Here is a 26,342-nt window from a genome sequence, read left to right as displayed (position 1 = left end):
TGCCCGGAGAGCGAGTCAAGCTCAGCTTTATACCGCTGCTGTAGCGTCACGTGGTCAGCTGCAGCGCCTCTGATGTGGAGCCTCCACCGCCGCGGCCGACCGCGCGAGCCGGCAGCCCATCTCTCCTCTGCTGTGACGTCATGTTGTCACGTGGTGTCACGTGGTCACGCTAAAGGTCAATGGTAGCTCCACCGCCGCGCTCGACGGGCTGTAGTGTAGCTCTAGTAATATGCTTCGCATAAAAACAGTTTCGGGCCAGTCATCGGGCCGAATCCTGATGCACGGGCCCTGTTGGGCCGTTCTCAACACGAAACGGGTGTTTTAGTCATAGTGTGATCTCATTTTGTGGAACCCGGAGTCCCAAAAGAAGGTTAAAACCTCGATGCTGCATAAATTATGAGCGTTAGCCATTAATGGACTCCGTCCCTTGGTTTTCAATGAGCTGCACAAATTCCATCCTGCATATTGCTGCTCTGTCAGGTGCGAAACTGCACGATGTGTGTCTGGCAGATATTTTCGACTGATAATCATAACTCGTCTTGAGAACCCCTCTTGCATATGAGCTTGTTGCAGCATGTGTATCCACTGCTATGCAGATGGCTGGTGCGCTTGTATGCGCTGTAATCTGCTAAAAAAAATGGAGGTCACACTTAAGCTCAGCCTTAAGGGTATGGCACGATATCGTTAATAGATTGATTCTCACGTATGCGGAATTGGGGCAGTGTTGCAGCGGTTAAGCGATGCGCCACTGCCCCGGCAGGTGGAGGTTTCACACACAGCCACCGGTGCGGCTTGAGAGACCCAGGTTGATATTCCATAGCGACCTGTCGCGGCCAGTCATTCATTTAACTACCACCTGCCACGGTGGGCAAGTTGCGATGACGTCACAAGGTCACGTGACGCATATGGCAGACGCCACATTCTATAAGCATGATCCAGTCGCTCGAGGCTGCGAGGCTTCAAACGGTCGCCAACGCTGACGCCGGACAATTTTTTTTTTTTTTTTTTCAGAAACTGGGGTACTAACAGTCTTGCGTTAAAAGCGGCTCCTTCGCTCCCGTTAAGCTGTCGCAGATTTTTTTTTTTTTCTAAGGAGAACATCGAAATTGTAACAGATGTCGAGAATAGCGTGATTCTTTTGTTTTTGTTTTTTATGATGATGATGACCACGGACGTCTGGTTTCGAGCATGTTGGAGGCGAACTACAAGTATCACTCCACAGGAGCCCAATGAGTTGCACTGAAGCCGGTTTTGGTCGACTCGTGGCAAACGAGGGATTCCTGGCACTATACACTCTAAGCATAAATACGCCCATATGTGTGTAAAAAGCGAGTAATCTGGGCTGTAGCTCACTCCCTTTCATAAAAGGGAGTGCTCATCAGGACAAATTACTCTTTTTATAGTCCTTTCTGTTTAGAGTATGAAAGAGAGAGAGAGAGACTCTTTAATGAAATACAGAGAATAGGCCCCTCGTTGCTGGTTCAAGGCACTTGTATCGAGGCACCCTACCTGACATCTCTAATAAACGGTGTGGCGGGATGGCTTTTGGCAGCCTGTTATAAACCTGCACGTTCCAATGTTTCAAGCTATACGTATTTCACACGACGTGGTTCGCATGTACCGTGACAAAAAAAAAACGCTTTAAAGGAAGACACGTGGACTCTGGTGTTTTTCTCGGAAAGCAGAACGTTGACGAGCAAGGCGTGCGCAGATGGCATGCATGCCTCGGCTTCGTGACGGCCCTTTTTGCCAGGTGTACAAAAAAAGTCAGACTTGCACTTAGTTTCTGAGAAATGGTGGCACACATGACGCAATGTAGATGAAGGAAACTAACCATTGTAATTTGCATTCCATGATACGTGTTCTATCCTGTGTAAACGATGGCTGTATTACGACGATTAAACGATTGTGACCGTTGAAACTGAGCTCTGAAGACAAACTGAGGTTTATGATCGCGTTTAATGTTCCACGAATTAGCTGCTGACCCACTTTGAAATGCCAACTACGCGGACAGTCATTAGGACCCTTGTCCTTTCTTTTTCTGAAGCCAGGTTATTTTTTTCGTTTTTTTTTTCGAACTTGGTCGCATGCCCGGCAACGTTTGCGGTTTGTGGCTTACAGGTATTAATGTCCCAAAGCAACTCAAGCTATGAGAGACGCCGTAGTGAAGGGTTCCTGAAATTTCGACCGCCTGGAGTTCTTTAACGTGCACTGACATCGTACTGTACACGGGCCTCCAGAATTTCGCCTGCGTCGAAATTCGACCGCCGCGGCCGGGATCGAGCCCGCGTCTTTCGGGTCAGCAGCCGAGCGCCATAACCACTGAGCCACCGCGGTGGCTACATCAGATGAAAACATATTTACCGCCTGCAGTGAAAAGGATAACGTAGAGACATGTTCCAACCGCAACGATGCCTGAGACTACCGTTTGGAGCACAAGCCCGGTTGGGACGGCCAAGGAGGCAGTTAGGCTGATTGTTTCCCTCGTACGCTTGCGACGCCCCCGAGAATAAGCTACCTTCATCTGGCAATGATGTTTAGTTGCCGATGTCGACGCTTCTCACGCTGGTGAGCACGCCGAATCTCGGCTGCTGACTGTGGCTGATCTGACGATCCCGCGTATGCCAGGTGAAGGAGATCCACGCCTGCGCGACCTCCACTCTGAGCCCCAAAGAAGACGAAGCGTCCACGGGCGAGTGAGGAGCCTCGAGCTCATTGAAATTGCTAAGAGACCAATCACGTGACCACCCCCTGAACGCTCTCTATCCGTCCCCGCCCCGGCTGTGGGGACGAATCACTGAGGGTCATCACGGTTGAGCTCCCTGTAACAGCTATTCGCTGTAAATGCACCTTGGGAATTTGCTACGAATATATGAAATCAAGGAGAGGAGGTGGAAAAACATTAATGGTTTTTATACAATTAGTAACGCGGAAAATCACCGCTAGCTGGGATTCGATAGTGATTACGCAAGAAAGACGGGGCCTATATGGAACGCCCACGCAAGGTTTTCAATTGGTCGAAACGGTCGTGACGTCACAGTGCGCGAATTTCAAACGGAGTTAATTGTACTTTGGCTAGTAACCATGGAACCAATTAAAGGGATTGTGTAGTGATACTCCAAGTAAGTGATAATGAGTTTAGTTAATTGCTTAATCACCCAATTATCCGAATTAACCTTTCTAATCAGGCCAGATAAATAAATAAAACCGAGTAGGAAATTCATCGAGTTCGGTAATCGAACCCCGGTCTCCGGAGTGCGAGACGAGCACGCTAACCACTCCGCCATGCCAGCTCGATTGTTTGGAATGAACAAAGGCGCGTCTAGTGAATAAGGTGTCTTCGTTCACTCCCATCTTCCTCCGTTTCCGTTACGGCTAGGTTCAGGTGTCCACCGAGGTATGCGAGACAGATACTTTTCCTTTCCTCAAAAACCAATTTACCGACGAGCAAGGCGCAGAACCGAACGGGCGATGGCGTTTTGTGGACCCCCTGGCAGCGCTGCAAGACGCTGTCGCGTTTCGCTCAGAGGGGAAGCTTAACATAACACATCAGTGACACAAACAGCAACTCCGCGCTTAAAGCTTTCGCCTCACCGCACTTTAGGTCGACAAAGTGCGCCCCTGAATTTTTATGTCCTGGAGCAAATATCGCGAGACAGAAGACGACAGCGTTGGCAATGCGGGCCCAAGGCCTCACAGGAATAAATGCATGTCCTCATTAAACTCCTAATACTTCTCTTGCGTACGCTGCGCCCATTATACAGTTTTCTTGGTAGACGCAGATCCCGGAATCGCTAACAATGCTGAAAATTTAGAAATGCCTTTGGGACACAACAAAGCAAAAAGACCCAGTTTCGTTGAACTTGCCTGCGCATCTCGCTCCTACTACTTGCGGTACACTGACTCCTCTTCAAGAAGCGTGTTGGTTTTTTTATTCCCGTTCAATTTCATTCTTCGTATACCTGAACCGGCTAACGGTGCTTTGGATGATAAACGAATGCCATGGTACGAAAGACGTAACATAGTTTCGCGTCTCAAGTTTTATGGTTACGTCAGCTGAAGGCACCATTTAGCGGCCGGACGTTCCATCGATGCTTTCGGTGCCTCTTTTCTAGACGCAGTGGGCAAAAATTAGCGGATAGAATCTATACCGTAACAGCTTTCGTGGAGGTATTGTTTCATTACGGCTCGCTGCCTTGGTTATCCTCAGTCGACGACCTAGACAAAACCTTGACCAACTAGAAGTAGCGATTACAAATATTAGGCGCTGCAGTCAAACCGAATGTGAAGAACACTGTAGGCTCGACATCCCCCGACCACGTGTTATTATATCCTGTGCAACCGCGGTTTCCTCGGAAGCATGCAAATCTGCGAGACATCCGCTCTTTACATACCTTTAGATGCCGCTGTTTGCGCCAAGCGCCTAGTGATCAAGGAACTTATTCAGGAACAGATATTATGTTTAACAATTCCTGGAACACTCCATGCGAGACAGAGCTTGAATTCTGCCGAAATACGTCTTTAAAGGGAGCGGACAGGGAGTGCCTGCCGCGATTATACCCCACATACGCAGATTTCGTAGAAAAAGTATAAATAAAATGAAAAGACGCAAAAAAATAAGCAACGAATTAAGAAAACAAGACTAGAGCACCGACAACCACTTGACAAATCAAGGCAATGCCAATCTCGCCGCATTGCGCGGCATGCTTAATGCGGCCACGCAGCTGGAAGTATCTTTGCTTGTCCTGCACTGTTTAGGGCGCGGTTGTCGGCGAGCGTCCACGTGCGGTTGCAATTAGGATGCGGAACAAGCCGACGAGTGACAATCGGCGGCGACATTTTGCCGGATCGCGGTAGCTGATCAACGTTACATTTGCATGCCGAGCGGTTCTTCTGATTTCAATTTTTACTTTTATTTTTTTCAAAATCGAAAGCGCTTTATAATTGCGTCAAGACGCAGGCGCGCGTTCTCTCAGACAGCAAGAAACTCGCGCAAGCGTATGCACGTCTGGGGGTGGTGTCGCCGTGTCTAAACAACGCCTCAGTGTGGTAACCGGCGCGTCGTTCGGGAAGCACCTCAGCAGCGATGATTTGCACCCTCCAAGGCCCGTGCGTACAGCGGACAAGTGGCATCCGGGTGAGTGGGTTGTCTTGTCTTCGTCGCCATGTATATAGGGGCCATCCTCCACACGTAAAATTGATGACAACACCGAAAAAGTTTACCTCCCATCCGAGGAACGCCGAGTCCGCACACCAATGATATGGTGCTTCAGTCTGAGGAAATTCCTCACTGATTTCGCAAGTCTTTCTGCTCCATTATAATGGTGGTCCTTACTTTGCGGCAACTAAGGTCAAAACACTACACGGGCACTTCTGCTTGTCCTTGGATGATAGTGATTGGTGACAGTATTAGCGGTACGACAATCCCCCCCCCCCCCCCCGGGTAGAGCTCATCACGTGACCACAGCCGTCACATTGTCGAGAGCGCCCCCTGCCCACGTGACCATTATGGCGCCCACGTGTGCGGGTTACGTGAAAGCAGATGCAACCATTTGTGTCCTTGCCCCCTCGCGGACCCAAATGCGCTTATTATGAACTAGTCCTAAGTAGACAACGCTTCCATTGACAAACAAGAGAATCCCCGAGAATAACTATCGCTGCAATAATGCGGTATCTGCAATGAGCGTGCGACGCGACAGTGGCGCCGCTCTTGCGGCTTCGAGAGGAACTTCTGGTGCAGACGAATAGAAAGCGGGTGAAGCTGACACGCTGCCTGAGCAACTTACTTGGTCGGAGTTTTCTTACAGGAATGCAGGAACAGAGCAAGACTGCTTCCGAAAACTGTCTGTTTATATTAATGGTTGCTTGCGCTTCTCGTCACCATTGAAAATGAACCTGAATCTGCAATTCGGGCAGCCAGCTCGAATCTGTGCTGAACTGCATGAGTAGACGCTGCTCAGATGGAATAACATAGCAGAGCCTTTATTCCGTATAGCAGCGTCTTTATCTTACATAACAACTTTCGCGTTAGCTTATGCGATATGAAAATTTTACTACTTTGGCCGCGCCTCCAAAAGAACGGTGGACTGAAATAATTAAGGCAAGCTGCATCAGTGAAACAGAAGTGTCTCTGTATGGGTAATGTCATCGGAAGGTAAAAACAAAAAAAAAAATCGGAAGGAAAACGTATTATATTACATTCAACTATTTATGGTTTCGGGTGAATGATGCACCAGTCAGCTGCCTGCTACAGCCAACAATACTGTTTCAGTTTCACCCCCGCAACCTTCTCTGTTTTCTTTTCAAACCATCGGCGCACTTTGGATGGAACATCCTCCATACCTCTGTCATTGCGCTCCAAGGGTCTATATTTAGGTCGATAATTCGCTGCTGGCCGTGTGTAGCACCATGAATGGGCCAAAGGAGGTTGTTTCATTCAAAAGTCTTGCGATTGAAAACAACGGATGCATCTGAAACATTTCTCCACAAACAACGCAATTGCCTCTTCCGTCACTGTCATGCAACTGTGCATCTATTTACGTGGGTTCAAATGCCGGGCACAGGCAGTACTTAAAAAGATTTTTTTATTTTGCTATCGCTTTACTTTTTCTTTTCTCTTTTACTATCACTAATAAGGAAAGATATGATGCATGCAACGCCCCCTAATGAGCCCTGAATTCAGTATCTCCTCAGTTTGCTGGCTGACATTACAGCTGCATTGATTTACAAGCCTTGTATACGCCCGCACGTCGCAGTCTGCCTCCGTATTTTGATTCCGAAATTATGCGCGGTTTGCTACGTCGAATGCTCTAGCACTTATGCTTACGCCGTTGTGAAAATCTATTTATTCCGCGTCGAAATCGCATTAGTATAATGCGCATTGTCGCCTCTTTATTGAGGTTGTCACACGTCGACATTTCAGCGGGAACCATAACGCGGGCCCGCGCACCCACGCAATAATTGACGTCGTCTCCGTTAAATCCACGTCGCTTTTAAACTATCTGCCACGTTCAGTGGTGCGGTCACAGAATGAACAGTGAGCACAGCTTTTGGGAAATGACCTCACCCTGCGAACTCTGTTGACACCCTGCAACACCACGGTGGCCGTCCTACGGTGTCTATTTAGAGGTTGCGTGGACTCAATCCAATCCAATCTTTTGAATCGAATCTTCGAGTCGAATAGGGACTTGAAAACGGAGGGAGAGGCGCATATGACTTTATGCGATGTCATCATGGTACCGCTAAATTGCTTGTAGAAAATTAACTGCAAAATTAACTACCTATTGCTTCAACAAGCGTTTGAACCAGGTTAAGAGAAATATTTTTGCACTTCCAAGCATTGTGACTTTAAAAATCATTCCGGAAAGGCTCCTTGTAAGTACCACGGTGACAGCGGCCATTACACTACCAGTCGGAATCACGTAATCTAGAGAATATGTCGCCAGATTCGTACGCCCTTTATTTGCTCCAAGGAATGGCGGCAGGCTATCAAGAGGTGTTACCGTGCTCGTTTCTGTTCCGGTTAGCCAGACTGTGGAGAGGGTGCAGTTTATGGTACTGCAGCCAAAGCTTTTGCTCTAAAGTAAGTCTACTAACTCTGTTGAGCCAGAAGGCCTACATCGAAAGCTCGTTGCCGGTATACGAAATGTGCAGGACTGGTAAAAAACCTCCAAGCCGCACGATCTACTTTTGAGCTGTATATCAGGACACTTACGACGTCTATAAGCTACCAAGGTCATCATGAAAAAAAAGAAGATTCCTTCTCACTCTGCGCAGATTTAGGGCTTCGAATATTTCGCAAATGATCCACTACAAGCTCAGAAGAAGCGGACTCTGTTGTGGCCTGGAGACGTTTTCACATTCTTGGCCCTTCCAGTGCAAACAAATTTTGCACCAACTTGTGAGAAGTACCGAAGAGGTAATTGCGATATAATGTCGACTCCTCACCACTGGCCATGTGATTTAAGTAGGCAATATCACATCAGTCATACAAGCTAGCATAATGTTGCGAGGCGCCCCCCATTATTTGCTCCTAATGAGACCTCAAGAGTCTTGAATTTCGCTTAAATAACTAATTGGACAACATCGTTTGTCATCTTGGGAAGGAACTGCGAGGACTGACAGGGGACGAAGGAAGTATACAGTACTAGCGCTTAGACCACCACTGGGCGCCAGGATTTATGGCACGTTTCCGGGATAGTTGGGGCTACTCTTTTTTCCTAGAGGGATACAACTCTGTGCACTCACAAAAAAAAAAATTATTCAGAGCGCCACCTGCTAGACAATGCTGCAGTATCATCTCACAGTCAATGAGCACAGGAATGAGCATAATTATTTTCTCCTTTTGTTATCGTTGCTGTCTTATGTTTAAATGGGACATGATCACGATGTACTATTGGCCGCATTTTGTGGCGAGTCCTAAACGGAAGAAAGGGAATACCTGCATGTCAGGCACGTAGTCAGGACTTTTTTTTTTTTTCTGAGGGCGGGGGGGGGGGGGGGGGGGGGGGGCAGGGTAATTTCTTCTATAGCTGGGGTGGAGGAGGAACTTGAGGGCCCTCTCTTCCTTTGGACACGTGCCTGCTGCTTGTATTCACATGTACTGCTTTTTTTGGGTTTTTTTTGCTGCTGAAAGATACGAAAGTCCAACCAGTCCACCGGCGAATTATCACGACTCTTGGTGAATTTCCGCGCAGTCAAAAACCACCGCCACCTGCTTAGCGAACATTCGGTCAGGACGCGCCGAAACCGCACCAAGACCATTGCACTTCCTCTCCATACATTCACTTGGCACATCGTCGGGGCTGACAGTAGCAGTAGCAACACAAACAGCAGCAGCAGCAGCCAGGTTCGTTTGATGGAAGAGCAGGGGAGGAGGAGGAAGGGGGTAGTGCACAGCGAAGCCGTACGGCGAGGGGGCGTGCGGTGGCTCTGACCTGGCGGGACTCGGTGCCATCAGCACAGCGCCGCGCGACCACCGAGTTTCGGACGCGAAAGCGTAAGCAAGACGACGTGCGGTCGCGATGGCACTCCGGGGAGTTCGCTTTGCGTCACGCGGAGGCGCAGTTGGTTTGCGCCCGAGGACTGCTTCGTTTTCGCTTGTCTGAGAGGAGGCGAGGGATAGAGGGTTAGGGGGAGGGGAGGAGAGGAGAGGTGGTGGAACCATCACCGTGGCACCGCCGAGGCTTTGGCGTGAGGCATCTCGATTAAACGTACCCGCAGTTGGAAGCGAAGCGGCAGGCCTCTCTCTCTCTCTCGCACTTTTTCCACCTCTTTCCTTTCCGCCCACACACCACGCGGGAGTTGGTTTGTCTCTTGCCTGGCGGGCTGTTTGGACTCGATTGCACCCATCTACGTATCCTACTCTTCTTTGCAGTGTACGCTTTTGCGTGTTTACGTTTCCCGCTTTCTTCTTTTCGTCGCTGGGCTGTGGCAGCCGAACCGCTGAACGAACTCGCACCCACTTAATGCTCCTGGCCAACTATGTATACGCGGATACCTGTCGTGCGTTTTCGCGGTAGCGTGAGTGTGGACAGTAGCGTGCGCGCCTTTTGTTGTTGTTGTTTTGTTTTAACTTGGCGCACCCAGACGAGAAGAGCGTGCCGAACTGACAAACGGCGCTTCCGTTTTTGGAGAGCAGCGCCTTCAAAGGCGGTGAACAGCGCTGTCGAGCAGGACTCTTTAGCCGGAGACGTGTTTCGTTATCAGTCGCGTCGTCGAAGGCATGACGACGTCGAAAGAGCGGTCAAAGCCACGGCTGACACGCGTGTCTTCGCTCAGCTTGCTCTCGACTTTAACGATTCATTGACAAACGACAGGTGTTGTACATAGACGGCAGAAGGAACTTTATTCGGAGTAGTTCAATGCCAAAGCAATCAATGTCGGTTCTGGTTCACAGTGTTCAGCGATGTCTCGATCACTGAGTGTAATCCAATTCACTGAGTTATTCCGCTGCTTATGGAAACAAAAATGATAGGTTTAACGTTAAGAGACCGCAAGCGCACAGAGTGGGTGAGGGAACAAACACGAGTTAATGACATCCTAGTTGAAATCAAGAGGAAGGAATGGTCTTGGGCAGGGCATGTAATGCGAAAGCAAGATAACGGCTGGTCCTTAAGGGTAACGGACTGGATACCACGAGAAGGCAAGCGTAGCAGGGAGCGGCAGAAAATTAGGTGGGCGGATGAGATTAAGAAGTATGCGGGGATAAGGTGGCCGCAACTGGCAAAACACAGGGTCAGTTGGAGAGACATGGGAAAAGCCTTTGCGCTGCAGTGGGCGTAGTCAGGCTGGTGATGATGATGAGAGGTGCCATACACGAGGAGGTGCCATGAGCAAAAAGCCACCAGGAGGACGTCAGTGCACAAACTGCAAGAAAAAACAATGTTTAAAGAGGTCATCAACGACCACAGTGTTAATGTAAACAAGGTAAACACTCTTCATGCTTGAGATGATCCTTTGACCTTGTTTTGGTTTTTTTCGAGATGAGGCATGGCGTTGTTTTCTGGCAGGCGCTCTTAATCTGTTGTAGCCAGATAACATCAGCGTCATGCGATAGCGAGCTGTCCAACAGAGACTGATCGCGGAACTATGGCTGCTCGGGCTCTGGGCCAAGCGGGGGCGCCGTGCTGTGTGTGCTATTCTCAGACGCGGAAAGTAAACTGTGCAATCCTGAACCTGCCCCATGCGTGAACGGTGGTGGATGGCGCGGTGGCTCTAATTGCTACTTGTTAGCCCCGAACGTTACCTAGATCAGAGCTTGCTGTTGTTGCCCGAGTCCGCAATTTCTACATGACAGTTTTTTTGTTTTTTTTTGTTTTTCAATCACAAGCGGAACAAACTCGGAGGGGAAAAATACCTCCGGACTTTCCGTATCTTCGCCAGTGTAAACAAGTGTCAGCGATTAACCAAGATCAGTATGAATACGACTGATACACGAAAGAGGTCTAAATTTTGATTCAAAGGACTGTCACAGAATTCATATCAGGTTTGCAAGAGAGGTGTAAGCTGCAGTCTAGCCATTTATCTCATCGTTCAAACAAGCGCATGTCAAAGAAAGAAGAAAGGGAATAAAATAAAAATGTTCCCAGTTGAAGATCAGCGCAGCCAGCCATGCAAACTAATCTGACAGGATTTAGCAAGACGTTCAACTTGGCTAGTTGATAAAGATTCATGATAACACCTGTGTCCTGTGTCTTTCTTACTCTGGTTCCTTGTCTTTTGCGCTGTGTGTTACCATAAACTGACAGGAGTAGCGTTAAGAGATATGATGACTGCAACGTGGTTCTGGGAAGGAACACGAGTTGTTTGTATCCTAATTAAAACCATGAAAAGGAGATATACAGGTCGCATTAATATTAAAGGGAACATGTGCCAGTATGAGCATTCGCCCAAGAAGCAAACTTTCTCCCGTTTTCCAAGTAGTGTTCCTTTGTACGCGTGATAACCACAGGGCATTTTCAACTCTACAGCAGAAACTACAACACATTCTGTACTTGTGCCCCAATTGACTGTTCCTTTCTATATAGATGTTACCGGTACAAGTTCGAGAGGCGTAATGCGAAAGGAAGGTAACTGACGATGCTCACTTGAAGTAAGGGGTGTGTGTGTGTGTGGGGGGGTGCACTCTAAACAGAAGTGGTAAGATGAGAGTAAGCTGTTCTCTAGCACACTCTTTTTTATAAAACGGATTGCGCTAGAGGACAGCTTACTCCCCTTTTTACTCCCGTATAGTCGAATTCGTGTTCTGTGTGTGGATTCCAATGGAAGGGAAGCGTGTCAGCGGGTTGCAAAGAGTCAGGAGGGTGGTTGGCATTATATGAGGTTTTCTCGGATAATGTGGCCGCAGCTGACACAGTACATGACTATTTGAAGGCATGCGGGAGCTGCCTTCGCCCTGCACTGGACGTTGATGGCGATGATGGCGATGATTATGGTGTTGATGATAATGATATAGACATCTTCCAACCACAACTCCACTTCTTTTTCCAAGAATGCGGAGGTGAGAGCGAAGTTGCGAGAAAGACTGATGGGCGCTCGCATGTTGCCAATCATCTGGAACGCAAAACCAGCTGCAACGCAATCGATGCAAAACCCACTGCATTCGCTGAATGCGTCGTCGCTCAAATGCGCGGCTATCACGCACGCCTAACGCTAAAACAATTCGGCGCCGGAACGGCCGCTCGTTCTGTGCGACGAGCGCGTCGCATGTGAACGATGAAGCAGTCCATACAGGCCCTGTTTTCTTCTGGCTCCAACGCTGAACACTTACGTCGATGGCTGGCTAAATTCTTTGTTCCTTGGAGCCGTCCGCAACCTGGTCGATATGTTACCGATGCAAAAGCAGTTGGGTTATCTGCAGTGTCTGCACGCCATGGCTAGGCTGCCGTCTACAGTGCAAAGAATGCTAGAAAAATAAAGGAAGGAAGGAAGGAAGGAAGGAAGGAAGGAAGGAAGGAAGGAAGGAAGGGGAAGAAAGAGAAAGAATGGAAGAAGGAAACAAAGAAAGAAGGAAGGAAGAAATAAAGAAATAAATAACGAAAAAAGAAAGAAAGAAAGAAAGACAGTAAGAAAGAGAGAGAGGAAAAGCACGAAAGAAGGAAAGGAAAGAAATAAAGAGAGAGTGAAATAAATAAATACATAAATAATAAATAAATAAATAAATCAAGAAAGAAAGAAGGAAAGAATAAAGAAAGAAAGAAAGAAAGAAAGAAAGAAAGAAAGAGAGAAAGAAGGAAGGAAGGAAATACAGAAAGGAAGAAAGAAAGGAAGAAGGAAAGAAAGGAAGAAGGAAAGAAAGAAAGGAGGAAAGAAAGAAAGAAAAGAAAGAAAGAAAGAAAGGAGGAAATAAAGAAAGAAAGGAAGAAAGAAAGAGAGAAAGAAAGAAAGGAGGAAAGAAAGAAAGAAAGAAAGAAAAGGAAGGAAGAAAGAAAGAAAGTAAGAAAGGAAGAAAGGAAGAAAGAAAGAAAGAAAGAAAGGAAGAAAGAAAGAAAGAAAGAAAGAAAGAAAGGAAGGAAGGAAGAAAGAAAGAAAGAGTGAAAGAAAGAAAGGAGGAAAGAGAGAAAGAAAGAAAGAAAGAAGGAAAGAAAGAAAGGAGGAAAGAAAGGAAGAAAGAGAGAAATAAATAAAGAAAGAAAGAAAGAAAGAAAGGAAGAAAGAAAGAAAGAAAGACAGTAAGAAAGAGAGGAAAAGCACGAAAGAAGGAAAGGAAAGAAATAAAGAGAGAGTGAAATAAATAAATACATAAATAATAAATAAATAAATAAATCAAGAAAGAAAGAAGGAAAGAATAAAGAAAGAAAGAAAGAAAGAGAGAAAGAAGGAAGGAAGGAAATACAGAAAGGAAGAAAGAAAGGAAGAAGGAAAGAAAGAAAGGAGGAAAGAAAGAAAGAAAAGAAAGAAAGAAAGAAAGGAGGAAATAAAGAAAGAAAGGAAGAAAGAAAGAGAGAAAGAAAGAAAGGAGGAAAGAAAGAAAGAAAGAAAGAAAGAAAAAAAAGGAAGAAAGAAAGAAAGTAAGAAAGGAAGAACGGAAGAAAGAAAGAAAGAAAGAAAGAAAGGAAGAAAGAAAGAAAGAAAGGAAGGAAGAAAGAAAGAAAGAGTGAAAGAAAGAAAGGAGGAAAGAAAGAAAGAAAGAAAGAAAGAAAGAAAGAAAGAAAGAAAGAAAGAAAGAAAGAAAGAAAGAAAGGAGGAAAGAAAGAAAGGAAGAAAGAACGAAAGAAAAGGAAGAAAGAAAGGAAGGAAGGAAGAAAGAAAGAAAGAAAGAAAGAAAGAAAGAAAGAAAGAAAGAAGGAAAGAAAGAAAGGAGGAAAGAAAGGAAGAAAGAGAGAAATAAAGAAAGAAAGAAAGAAAGAAAGAAAGAAAGAAAGAAAGAAAGAAAGTAAGAAAGGAAGAACGAAAGAAAGAAGGAAACGCGCTTTGTCATTTAGGACCTGCCTTGTGCATCCATCTGGTGGCGGTTTGTGGAAGCCTTTTCGAAACGGTGCGTAAAAGCCGGCTCTTGGCATGAATTGCACACATAAATAAAACACTTTGATTTATTATTAATGGGTTCCCTTGGTGATGCCAGCTGTCTATGCGCAGCATATGGAAGGTATTCATAGGTGCTTATAGGTTCGACAGCTCTGTACGCACTTCCAATATGCATCGGAGTTGGACACTGCGCATTTCGACCACAGATTTAATTTGTAGACATATATCATTAGCACCATCGGATTCGGTTGGGGAACAACAGATGATCTAGCAAGTGGCTATTCTTGCGGGGGACAGGAATCTTCTAAGTCAGTTGCAATACTTCGCGAAAGAAACATGAAATGCGAATTTTTTCAGAAAAGCTGCAACATTGCATAAAATTTAAAATTTTTTAACACACCCATTCGCTATCGCTCTGCGCGTGTAATCGCAAAAGGTTCATTCTAAGTTTTGTCTTTGAGGTACATGGTGTAGTAATCTTTTTCCTCAGTTCATGGTAGCTTGTCATTGTAACCTGTCCAGCGCATGGATGTTTCATGAGAGCGTTGCCATAATGCCATGAGATATCGGCACAACTTCAATTAACCTCGGCGCGTCGATGGGAGGAAGTTTTGAGCAGACCCAGTCTTCTACGGCGAGCCTATAGCAAAACGAGAATAATTTTAGCATAGCCGAGACGCATTACCGTGAGAGTATACCAAACCATTCGGGTGCAGCAGCAAAGTAAGAGGAGGGGCGGGGGGCACCTGTCACTGCGCATAGGCGGCAGCCACTCGAAGGCCTGGCATGCGTGTAGGTGTTATAATACATATTCGTTATATCAAAATAATATCATAAGAGAGTTTTAGCCCGGCGGCGGCAGTGGCAGGTGAGCACCGAACCTGGCTCCTCATCCTGCACATGCACGTATACGCACCAGGCGTACGTTGATCCTGTATACTATATGTCTACGGTAATACATCTTCGCTGAGTTCAAACTCTCGATACAGCACAGAAAAACGCGTAGTGCGTCCAACTAAGTTAAAGCTTTCTATTAACCGGTACCTCACTGGGGGCTCGATGTTCAAACACTCAGTCGCCTTACTGTATATTCAACACTATAGCCAAACGGGCGAGTTGGTGGTACATATTGAAGGCAAACAGCGCAACGACGCAGACAGAGTAGAAGAACACAGGACAGCGCTTGTCCTGTGTTTTCTTCTACTCTGTCTGCGTCGTTGCGCTGTTTGCCTTCAACATTACTGCATATGTACAGTCTTTGTCAAAAGTAATCAGGCTCCATGGTTTGCTTCTCATTCGCATAACAGAGCCCTCACGGCTTCGCTAAAGATAAAAAAAAGTTTTTTGAAGGTGAGAACAGGGGTTCTTCTTGCTATACAGAGATTTATAGCTTGAGGCCGGGAATAATAGCTTTAATACACGACTGAGAAGAAAAAAACGTGCAGCCTGGTTACTTTTGACAAAGACTGTACATAGCCCTCCGATCTCTACAGCGCGCACTGTGAACCACCGGCCTCTCGGTTTCTCCGCTGAGTAACGGGACTCGTTGACTGGGCAGGAAAAGCGACCGTCGGGTGGCCGCCAGGTAGGCGGGGGCATAGCACGGACGAGAGAACTCATAACCGGACGTGACCGGCCGCGGAACCACCAAAGCGGGGCCGCAGTATATTCGGGCGCGCAATGCGCATCGGACTCTCCCTCGCTCGGCCCCAATGAACGCCCGTGTTTTGGCGTCGCGCTTTCGGGACCGCACACACAGACACACGCACACACACAGCAGATGCGGCGCTTGGCTTCCTCCCATTCGAGTGCATTTGTATTCCGACTGATCGGTGCCGCGACACGCCATTCCGGCGATGGGTGCCGTAGCAGCAGCAGCACAACACACCCACTATGCCGTGGCGGCGGCGTCGGTCCCGTCCGTGTCCCGTTGTTTCTATTTTTCCCCCTCCTCCTCGACCCCATGACTGCCCCGGCGGCGTCGCCGAGTCGTCGTCACGTTGTGTGTTCCTCACTTTTTGTGTTTAGGTTTTTTTTTCTTTCTCGGCGGGCATGTCGCCCTCATCGCGCGTCTGTCCGTGTATACGATGATGATGATCGAAGCGCGTTACGACTGAGTCGTGCTGCGTTTTTCTAATGCGTGCTACGGTGAGATGCGTCGCCGCTCTTGCCTCTTCGAGCTCCGTATAGCCACCTAAACGCTGCTGAGAGGGAGAGAGAGTTGAATATGATTTCGAGCTAGAGCCCGAACGAGGGTGAGGGTGCCATGCCGTTGGCATGTCGAATCCGCGAGCTCGCGCCGATTGATGCCTTCTTACCATGTATACGCGCGAGCTATAGGATCGATTGGCAAAGACGCAATGACGGGCACGGGTAGTTTTCTTAGGCGCTGCGGTTCTCGCTTTGGAACTGGGCGCTCATTGATCTCAAGAACCCACGAGCTGACGGGTTTAATCGCTCGCGAGATGGTGAGTTTGAATTAACCAACACCTCCACCACTGACACCATTGTGATGGAAGCTATCCGCCAACAAAAATGTATCCGTTGTTAGCACCTCGCAGCGTGTTTATAGGTGCCCCGAGGGATCCACGCGATTCCTAACGCATTAGTTTAATTCCACGCCGTTAAACCAACTGCTATGATCAGAAGGCTTAAATGTTTCGTTCAACAATGATTCCAGTAGAAGCAATTTCTGCGCTATATCATACAGAGTACGGAACTTGAAAAGCCACCCTGAAGGAAATTATTCACCACAAATGCGAATAACGTTACAGAAAACGATGAAAGCTGGAAAATTCGGAGAATAAGGTTGGCGAAGCTAAAGAGCGAATCAGACAATATAAACAAAAATTTAAATTTGGCGTTATAGAAAATTTAAATTTGGCAGCCCAGGTGAGGAGCGAAGAGAACGCAAATGAAAAAAAATTCACCGACGTCAACCCCCTTCCTCCGACCTCAAGGGATGCGCTCACAATTACCCCACCATCTCCTAATTCCTGTGTATGTTCCGGTTAAGTAAAAGTGGGCTGTTTCATTAACAAACCTTCGGCCCGCCATTTGGTCTCGCCTCGCACAATACGTCTCCCGTGTGCGAGACCCTAAACCGCACTCTGTGTCCTCCAAATTTCATAGTGACGACGAAATGCAAAAAAAAATATAGTCACATGCCTCGCGGTGTGGGCGCACGTTATAGAACCCTAGGTGTTTGAAACTGATTCGGAGCTCTCCAGGACGGTGTCCCTCACAGCCCGTGCGAAGCTTCGAGGCATAAAACCCCTTATTCCGTACCATATCATACCATATCACATCACACTGTACTACATCACACCGTGCCATACCATACCACACCATACCAGGCCAGGCCAGACCAGACCAGACCAGACCACGTCAGATCAGATCAGACCAGACCAGACCATACCATACCATGCCAGACCAAACCAGACTATACCATACCATACCACACCATACCGTACCATACCATACCGTGCCATACTATAGCATACCATGCCAGACCAGACCACACTATACCAAACCATACCACACCATACCATACCATACCGTACCATACCATACCGTGCCACACTATACCATACCATACCACACATTCATTCGTTAGCACATTTAGTTGTTTTGTTTCTTCGTTCACATGTTGACTTATTTCACTGGCTTCTTCATTTCATTCATTCATTGATTCAAGTCGGTGGCAGAAGCCACGTTCGACCTCACCCCTCCTACAACAATCGACGCACGTCCCCTCCGGGCATGCTACGCTGCGCGCCTGTGCGGAACCGAGCGCTTCGTTCGCCGTCGCCGTTCTGGGTCATGCACGCGTCGGCGTCGTCGGCGGCGGGCCATGTTTACAGCGGCGCGCGTTGGCCCGCGCTAGTGTGTGTACGTTCTCCACGGCTGGCGGCGGAGAAAGCGTACGCGCCGAAGAACGGGGCGAGGCGAACGAGAGGGGGGAGTCCATGAAAGAAAGGACGCATGGCGGTGGCGTCAACAAACCCAACCGGCTGGGACCCGCCGTAACCGGCCCCGCTTTGACCCTCCCCCCCCCCCCCCCCCCCCCCCCCTTCGTTCCCTCTCTTCCCGCCTCCAAGGGCGTGCGTGCATTCGGCGTTCCGCATACTCGCGGCATTGCATATGGGCGCCATGTGGCTTCCGCAAGTTTGGCGTCTCCAAGTCCATGAAAGGAACACCCGTGTATCTGTACGCACCCTGGGCGTTGAAGGTGTTGTGCGCGTTTTTTTCCCCCGTGTCGAGGTCGTTCGTTCGTGTTCACTCTGCTCTGGCATCGTTTCGACACGAACATCCTTTTAGTGTGAGCCACTGTTCACCTCCCACAAGGTCACGTGGTCGAACCCCAGCTGCGCCTGCATTGTGGTGTACTGCTCGAAATGCAAGACCGGGCTGTGGCGTGTAGAATGTCAGTCCTCAGCATGCCCTCGTTCCCCTGTTTACGTATTTGACTGCGTCCGGAATATATGTTCGTTTCTTTGTCAGTGCCCTCTGCTGTTCCGTTCCGCCTCTTCCTGTCTCTCGTGTCGAAGGGCTGTTTTCTTGGGCACACGCCAGCAAACCGAACTGAACGCGATGGTAAGGGCTGATTTGTTCCGGCGTCATGTCTTTCGCGTGAACTCTGGTTCACTGCGCGCAACTTCCCACTTCTCTTTCGGCTTACGGGTGCATCGAAAAGGTAGTGCTTCACAAAATTTCCCAAATAAACGTGCAGTTGCGAGTGAGCGCTTGCGTTGGATTGTCTTCTTTCGTCGCCGTCGTGTCCTCTTCTCCGCGCACTTTTTGACCGTTCGTCCGCGAATGGACGTGGACAACAATGAACAGTCAAAATCTTTTTGGTTAACGCACACTGTTCACGTGACCACATAGTCAGCGCACTCTTCAGATAGCGGCATAGGAAGAAGGGTAGATTGTCTTTGTTACACAGGTGCGTCGGGAAGCAAAGAATATTAAAAGAAAATGAATGAAAGTCAATTTGCATATTAAGCAAGAATGCGAATCAGGTGCACTAGCACTTGGGTTTTCACTTCGGTTCCGGTGTTCGAATAGCGATAATGGGTTAATGTCCACATGTGCGGAATTGGTCACTCTCAAGTTTACATTCGCAGATCCTTGGGAGTCCCACGGTTATGCGATGCGCCACTACCCTGCGATGACAGGTGCTGCCACCGGTGGGGCTTGTGCGACCCAGGCTGCCCTTCAAGCAACCCCTCGTGACCAGTCATCAGACACCTTTAGCGTACCCTGTACCGTGTTACCTTTACCGGAGTACCAGGAGTCCGCGTGCAGCCAGTGCGCATGCGCAAATCTCCTTGACGCCGCCAGATGGCGCCACGTACCCGGCAGCTATGCGCGCGCCTGCAGCATTGGGACCAATCAGCGCGTACCCACTGGTGGTGGGCGGGCTCCCGGTACTCCGGTAAAGGTAACACGGTACACGGTATGCTAAAGGTGTCCAATAATTGAACTGCCACCTGCCACGGTGGACAGGTTGCCTGGTGAACACACAAACACACACACACACACTTGAACAGGTTGGCCACAGCGTGGTGGCCAGGTGGGCAGCGTGCCACAAAAGCAGGCTTGAGACAAACTAATACACAACTGCGAAAGTGCGCTAAATAAAGTGTAGTAACCGAAACTGATAGTCCCGAGCGAGACATTGGCCTCTGAGGGAGCTCGTACAAGGGGAGTTGAACGAGGGGAGTGAAAAATCTGCACTGCTGGATGAAGGATTGCTCTTGGGCATATTTCATAGCAGCGTGCAGTATACAATCCAGGCCAGGGTAATTGAAGCGGAGCACGAATTACCCTTGCAAGCTTTTTTCTGCTCGTTGCCGTAAAAGAACGACGGCCGCTCCGTGCGAGGCAGCTCCGTGCAGCCGACACAACTGAACGCGTGAACGTCGGCGTATGGCGCGTGGATCTATTCCGGGCGGGCAGATATGAAGATGAAACGAACGGGAGGGAATGCGCAATGACGCGAACGAGACAAGGCACTCGCACTTGCGTTGCTAGCGTCGGAAGCGTGCAACTCGAGATTTCGTTTTCCTTTTTAATTTTAGTGCGATAGCACTACTCGTCATGGTGAAGGCCTTTAGGTAAAATGCCTTTAGGTTTGGTTTGGTTTTACTGGGGTTTAACGTCCCACAGCGACTCAGGCTATGAGGGACGCCGTAGTGGAGGTCTCCGGAAATTTCTACCACCTGGGGTTCTTTAACGTGCACTGACATCGCACAGTACACGGGCCTCTGGAATTTCGCCATCAAAATTCGACTGCACCGGCCGGGATCGAACCCGTGTCTTTCGGGTCAGCAGCCAAGAATCATAACCACTAAGCCGCCACGGCGGCAAAATGCCTTTAGGGTAAAGGCCTTAGGTAAACGCCATCGGGGTGAAGGCCTTCATGGTAAATGCATTCAGGATTAAAGGCCTTTGAGTAGAATTCTTTCAGGATAAATGCCTTTAAGTCAAAGACCTTCGTGATGAAATGCTTTTAGCACGTAAGGACTTAAAGTTCCCACTGTAACTAGTGCTACTGCGCGGTAGTCCGCGCTTTAACCACGCTAAAACCATCTGCTGTGTTTTACCTCTTTGTTGGGAGCCCATCCTAGTGTAGTATGTCAAACGGACCTGAGGCCCATCTTGGCTCTGCTGACTACCTCCGCGCGTGTGTTTCGTGTCTTCAAATTTCTCTCTCGCTGCCATCAACTTCCCTTTGTTTGCAGGGAGGAAAAGAACGCTCTCTAATAAATAGCGGATGTTTCTGCCAGTCTGTATATGTTGGAGACGAAAAATGAAATCTCCCAGTAGATACTCTGCGTTGTGAGGGTAGTTTAAGGAGAGAGAAATCAGGCTGGATAGTGATGGAAGAATATTCGAATGAAAAGAAAAAAATTTGCGAACAGAAATGGAGGTCATGAAATTTGGCGTTTGAACATCACGTATACGTTAGTACAAACTAAGCCTAATGTTGTTAGTGGGGCCAAAGTCCTGAAAGTAACAAAATAAGATCAAATATTGCCTCGTCGGCCAATCGTGCTGGTAGCCTGGGGTTGGTGCGTAGATTCTAAACCAGCTCTGACTTCTTCCTAGCATGCAAAGTGGGTGTTCTACTGGTATAACGTTCTGCCATCTGCGAACTCTATACAAGCGCCTCTCTACACGAGCAGCAGCAAGCATGACACTCTTCAGCTGTATGGACCGACACCCAGTTGCGATGTTAAGGACGTTGTTATGTGTCTAGAAATCACTCTGAACCGCATACTCGAACCTGACCCCTTTGGAACTGATTTCGCGCAGCCCCGAGTTCCTAGGAGAACAGTTCAATCCTGCCGGTTGTGAAGCTCCGACGGAAAATCTGGGCTTGACACGCGGCTAGCTTTTGGTACTCAACAGATAGTTGCGCTACCTTAGAGACAAAAAACGAGCTATTAATGACGCCCTCGGGAATTTTTAAGTCAACAGGCAGTTCCTCTGAACGCCTCAACTGAAGTGACGATAGCCAACTTCCTGTTCTTGACCAATCAAAGTGAATGATCTTAATGTCTGAGGTCTATGAAGATTTTGGGAGTTTTACGGCTGGTAGGGTTGAAGTTCTCTAAACATAACCGCACGATTTAAATTAATACAGGGTCTCTCGCACGTGTAGACTCGGTCTACATACTAGCCGGCCAAATATTCGCACCATCATTCACATGTTGCTAAGCGGCAGGCTGGTATGTAGGCTAAGCTTCGCTCGTGGCGTGACATCACACAGCAAGATTGCGGAGAGGAGTTCTAGCCTTGTGCAAAGCGAAGCCGCTATTGTGCGCTCTTTGATCAGGTAGCGGCTCACATCACGCATGGAATGCAATCTGTAAGCACACTGGCATTATTGCGCATATATCTTGCAGGTACAGGGTCGCCCACTCTCAGTCAAAATGCGCTAGCGCATGGCCGCACTCTTCAGAGGGCCACCGCGTGCGACACAGTCGCTCATCGCAGCAAAGTGGCGCAAGAGAAGGTGTACCTGGACGTGGTGCCACGCGTCATCTGCAACTTTGCTTCGATGCGCAGCCGTTTCGGGCGCAGTGACCCTCCAAAGAGCACGACGGCCATGCGCTAGCGCATTCTAACTAAGAGTGGACGACCCTGTACTTACAGTGCGCTGCGAAACTAGTTACTTGTCTGTCCAAAAGATGGCGCAACACCTCACGCGCAACACCTTTCTTATGCGCTTTTTTTTCTTCTTTCCTTTCGCGTTTTCATCTTCTCGTTTTTTGGTCTGGGTGCTCAACCTAGTGGTGCCCGCCCGTTGCAAAGGGTAAGGCCTCAAGTATCTATCTATCTACCGACCGACGCTTCTATGCTACTTCTGCTCTAAGGGGTGATTTTGGGGGCGTGTGGCAAAAAATGGTGAGAAAGACGAAGCAGATGAACGTAAATATTTCAGAAATGCGATTCAAAATTTATGAAGTATCGGCTAGCGAATACGAGGAATTTCAACTCGAAGTGCATAATTTCTTGCGGCACGCAGAAAGCTTAGCGCATTAGAGGACGAGGAAACAACAGGACAAGCGCTATCATCATCATCATCTAGCACCATGGTTGATCGATGGAGGGAAGCCAGAAAGCAAGGCCCAAAGTGAAATTGCAATTATGCTCTGGGGCTTCCAAATCGCCAGTATTTTCGAATCTTCTACAGTGGTTTATTATTACGGCGAAAGTAAATCGCCATGTAGTGCAAAGCGTCATGTATCTTCGAGCATGCCGAGATGCTAGTTGGAATTATTTTCCTTTTCGAACTATTGCGCTCGAAGCACCGCTTTGTTTCGCAATTGCAGCTTTGCCATTCTTTAGAGCAACAAAGTTGCCGTCGCACAAGGAGTACCAGCGCATTTCTTCAATATTTATTCTGAGCTAAAATGTGCGTCGCAGAGCCAGAGGCAGACAGGCCGCGTGACGCTTACGATTAAAATGTGTGCTACTTAGATGTATTGCTTTTGCCTGGGGAGAGGTTTGGCAGGCTGGATAACGCTTAGAAACACGAATAATAGCCGATTTTCTGCACAACCGGCGTCGTAAACTGCCTTCCGGATTCATTAGCGAGCGTGTCAGCTGCAGCGTGTAGTTAAGTGTGCAGGTTTTGAGCAGAAATATTTAGCTGCTTCTATGGCTGCATGATGCGGTTAATCTGAATTGTCGCTAGCGACACCTGTTGGAAGAAACACAATTTAACTAGCGTCCGAAATTCCTTCACACCCGAAATAGGAAGCCGGAAAGCAGCATAGCTTTGCTTCAGTGTATACATCGCTTCATGGGCAGGACTTGAAATAAGCAGAGTTGGAAGGCGGTGGTCAGTGAAAATGTAAAATAAGACGCAAAGAAACACGAACTCGGAGTCTACCACAGGTCAGATATAACGATAAGCTCAGGCACTTTACTGAAATAACGAGGGCAGAGCAGATGCAGAGCACGATAATGTGGAAACCGTTGGGCGATAGGCCTTCTCCTGCAGTGGAACAAATGATGCTGCTGATGATGATGGTGGTGACTGTCGATGCTGATGTATCGCTGAAGGGAGAAGTGGCAAAGAGTTCCATAACAAAGAGTTAAAGCGGCAATTACCGTAAAGTGGCCGACTCAACACCGATTTAGAATACGATGAGTGGTAGTTCTTGTTCGTTGGCCCGTAAATTAAAGAGAAAAAAAAGGGGGGGGGGGGGGGGGGGGTCATAGGGATCGAAGGATAGAAACCCGTGCCGCACCCGAAAAAGTATGAGGCCGGTACGATGAAGAAAGTGATTGATTTACTGGCCGGAGTGTTAGAATGTAAGATGGCGTGCAGCGGAGAGCCGCGTTCCGCCGGCACGAGACGGCGGCTGGTGTTGCTCGTATACTGCGTAAGGCCGCTGCTGCTGCTACACCCGACGTGGCAGTCTGCGGACAACACGCGCCTTTCTTGGTTATTACGGGCAAAGCATTGAGCGCGTTAGAATCAAACACCCCGTTATGTCGTTCGGTTCATCTGTAATAAAACATCGGTTGGGCCTAGTTGGTACAGGTTACTGTTAAGGCGAAGGTTGCGCGAACACGGGTCGATCCACAACGAAGAGACACAGAGACACATGCAGGCACTACTAACAACTGGTTTATTCTTCGTAAGAACGCATACTTATACATCTGACCACGCATGCTCAAACACGATCTGGAAACACAACAGTCATGCCAAAGGCTGTTAACGCAGACGCGAGCGCAAAAATTCAGCTGCGTACAGAGATACGAACGTGTCACTAATACAGTCTTCTGCGTTTTCCTTTATGTGGTAGGCTTCTAAGGCCATCTCTAAAAGATGGCCTTCAGGGCCATCTCAAGGTTCATCTCTAAAAGGAGAGAGCATAAACACCGCACATCAGGGCATGATTTCTTTTTTTGGTGTGGTAGGGGGGGGGGGGGGCCTTCCTACCTACCCCAAGCTAGAAATTCTGCATAGGAAAACCATACCGAACACTATTTTTCGGCCAAAATAGTCGAATGAATGCAGTCTGTCCGTTCAAATTTCTCGATATCTCCCGACCATGTAAAAAAATTTTTGTGAGGAACGGTCCGCCTCTCACTTTCTGCCCGTTGATCCAGAGCGCTGCACCACGTCATCATTTACACAACATGTGCAACTTCGGGACATTAAGCCCGCGCATACCTGCCTACCTTTTGCCGCTAAACAAAGAATTGGCGCAAATCCGCCGACTCGCCTGGCTGGCATGCCATTCAACTAATTCTCGCGCGGTCGATACTTCACCGACTCACGCCGTGTCTCCGGCGCAGTCACGCCGCCGTCGCTGGCGTAGCAACCGACTCGCTCAGCCAGCGTCGGGGCCGGACGTGGCGTTTGTTGTTCCTACCGCCGGGACACGCGGGGCGAGGCGCTTGTTTGTTTATGGGCGCCGGCAGCGCCTTGTTTACCGCTGGCGGAGGCGGCGTGACTCATTCGCTGGCAGCGACAGAAACCGGACGTGGGCGAGAGACCCTCTCTCGCACTAGCGCACATACACAAACACTAGCATAACGCGTGGACACAGACACACGTACACGCTTTGTTTATTGACGCTACGGCCGACGGCGTCGAGAATTCTTTCTCTCGCCGCGTTTCCATCCACCCCTCGGTGGTGCAGCCTGTCTCTGCGGCTTCCGTTGCCCGTCCGAGCTAGCGCGCGACTTGGCTTGCGCTGGAAGTCGTGTCGAGAGGGTGGTAAGAAAACGCCACGCCATGGTGTTGAACAGCCGTAGAGTTTCTGGAAATTATACTCGGAGGGGGGGTGGGGGGGGGAGGGGGACCAGGTATTTCATGCACCGGAGGAATGCTTAAAAGTACAAGTGTCCTAGTCATCTTGGCTATCAACTGGCAGAAAACGCGCATTCAGTTTTAAGAATACTGCTCCTGTCAGTAAAAAGGTACTGTCAATAAAAAAGACTCCCTCCTGACTTGTCCGCTATTCGCTACATGGTTTGGTCGTTAGGGCTGCTATAAGGGATCCTGTATATAGGTGAGATGAAGACCCCCATTGCTTGGTTACATTCGGCAAAGGCGGTACGTGGGCAGAGAGTATCACAAGATCAGTGAATGACCACACAGCAGTAGTATGCGGCTGTGCCATAAGTCAAATACTGCTGTCAAGTGCCCGCCGCAGTGGCTAAGTGGTTACGGCGCTCGGCTGCTGACCCGAAAGACGCGGGTTCGATCCCGGCCGCGGCGGTCGAATTTTGATGGAGGCGAAATTCCAGAGGCCCGTGTACTGTGCGATGTCAGTGCACGTTAAAGAACCCCAGGTGGTCGAAATTTCCGGAGCCCTCCACTACGGTCCCTACGGTGTCCCTCATAGCGTGAGTTGCTTTGGGACGTTAAACCCAAATAAACCAAACCAAACTGCTGTCAAGTTATTAAATTCTAGAAGAATCACGAAAGAGCACCAGGAGTGTTATGTGAATGCTTGATTTTTGCGTCCCAAAGACTGCGCATGCGCTACGAGGGACGCCGTAATGGAGGGCTCTGGAGTAATGCCGACCACTTGGGGCCGTATTCTATAAGCTGTCCACTTTCCGTTGTCCATTTGTCGTCCATCTGGTCCTCTGTGATTGGTTGCTCAGATATACCCGCGGCTTTCAAACGTCTGTGAGAAGCGACCGTGCCATTGGGCGGCTGGCTACCGGACTTCACCATTGGCTGCATATCGCAGCCAATTTCAGCCAATGGTGAGGTCCGGTCGCCAACCATCCAATGGCAAGGTCGCTTCCCACAGACGTTTGAAAGCCGCGGGTATATCTGAGCGACCAATCACAGAGGACCAGATCGACGCCAAATGGACAACGGAAAATGG

General features: G+C 48.6%; 1 protein-coding gene across 5 annotated transcripts in view; it reads left to right on the top strand.

The window, feature by feature from the left end:
• LOC149327865 (uncharacterized) overlaps positions 1-26,342 on the top strand; it is a 465,648-nt gene that overhangs the window by 263,354 nt on the left and 175,952 nt on the right. The window contains exon 1 of one of the 5 annotated variants that reach the window (XM_089563924.1): positions 5,045-5,137. The exons of the other annotated variants lie outside the window; for them this stretch is intronic. Within the exon in view, the coding sequence (XP_089420050.1) occupies positions 5,087-5,137 (51 nt within the window). The 5' untranslated portion in view covers positions 5,045-5,086. Of the gene's footprint in view, positions 1-5,044; positions 5,138-26,342 lie in introns of those variants that run through there. 5 annotated transcript variants of the gene reach the window in all.

The sequence above is a fragment of the Amblyomma mixtum genome, chromosome 10, assembly GCF_055824585.1.
Source record: "Amblyomma mixtum isolate Tamu chromosome 10, ASM5582458v1, whole genome shotgun sequence".
In the NCBI taxonomy this organism is placed as follows: domain Eukaryota; kingdom Metazoa; phylum Arthropoda; class Arachnida; order Ixodida; family Ixodidae; genus Amblyomma; species Amblyomma mixtum.
The sequence above is the reverse complement of the archived record's forward strand: the minus strand, read 5'-3'. Positions and strand labels throughout refer to the sequence as shown.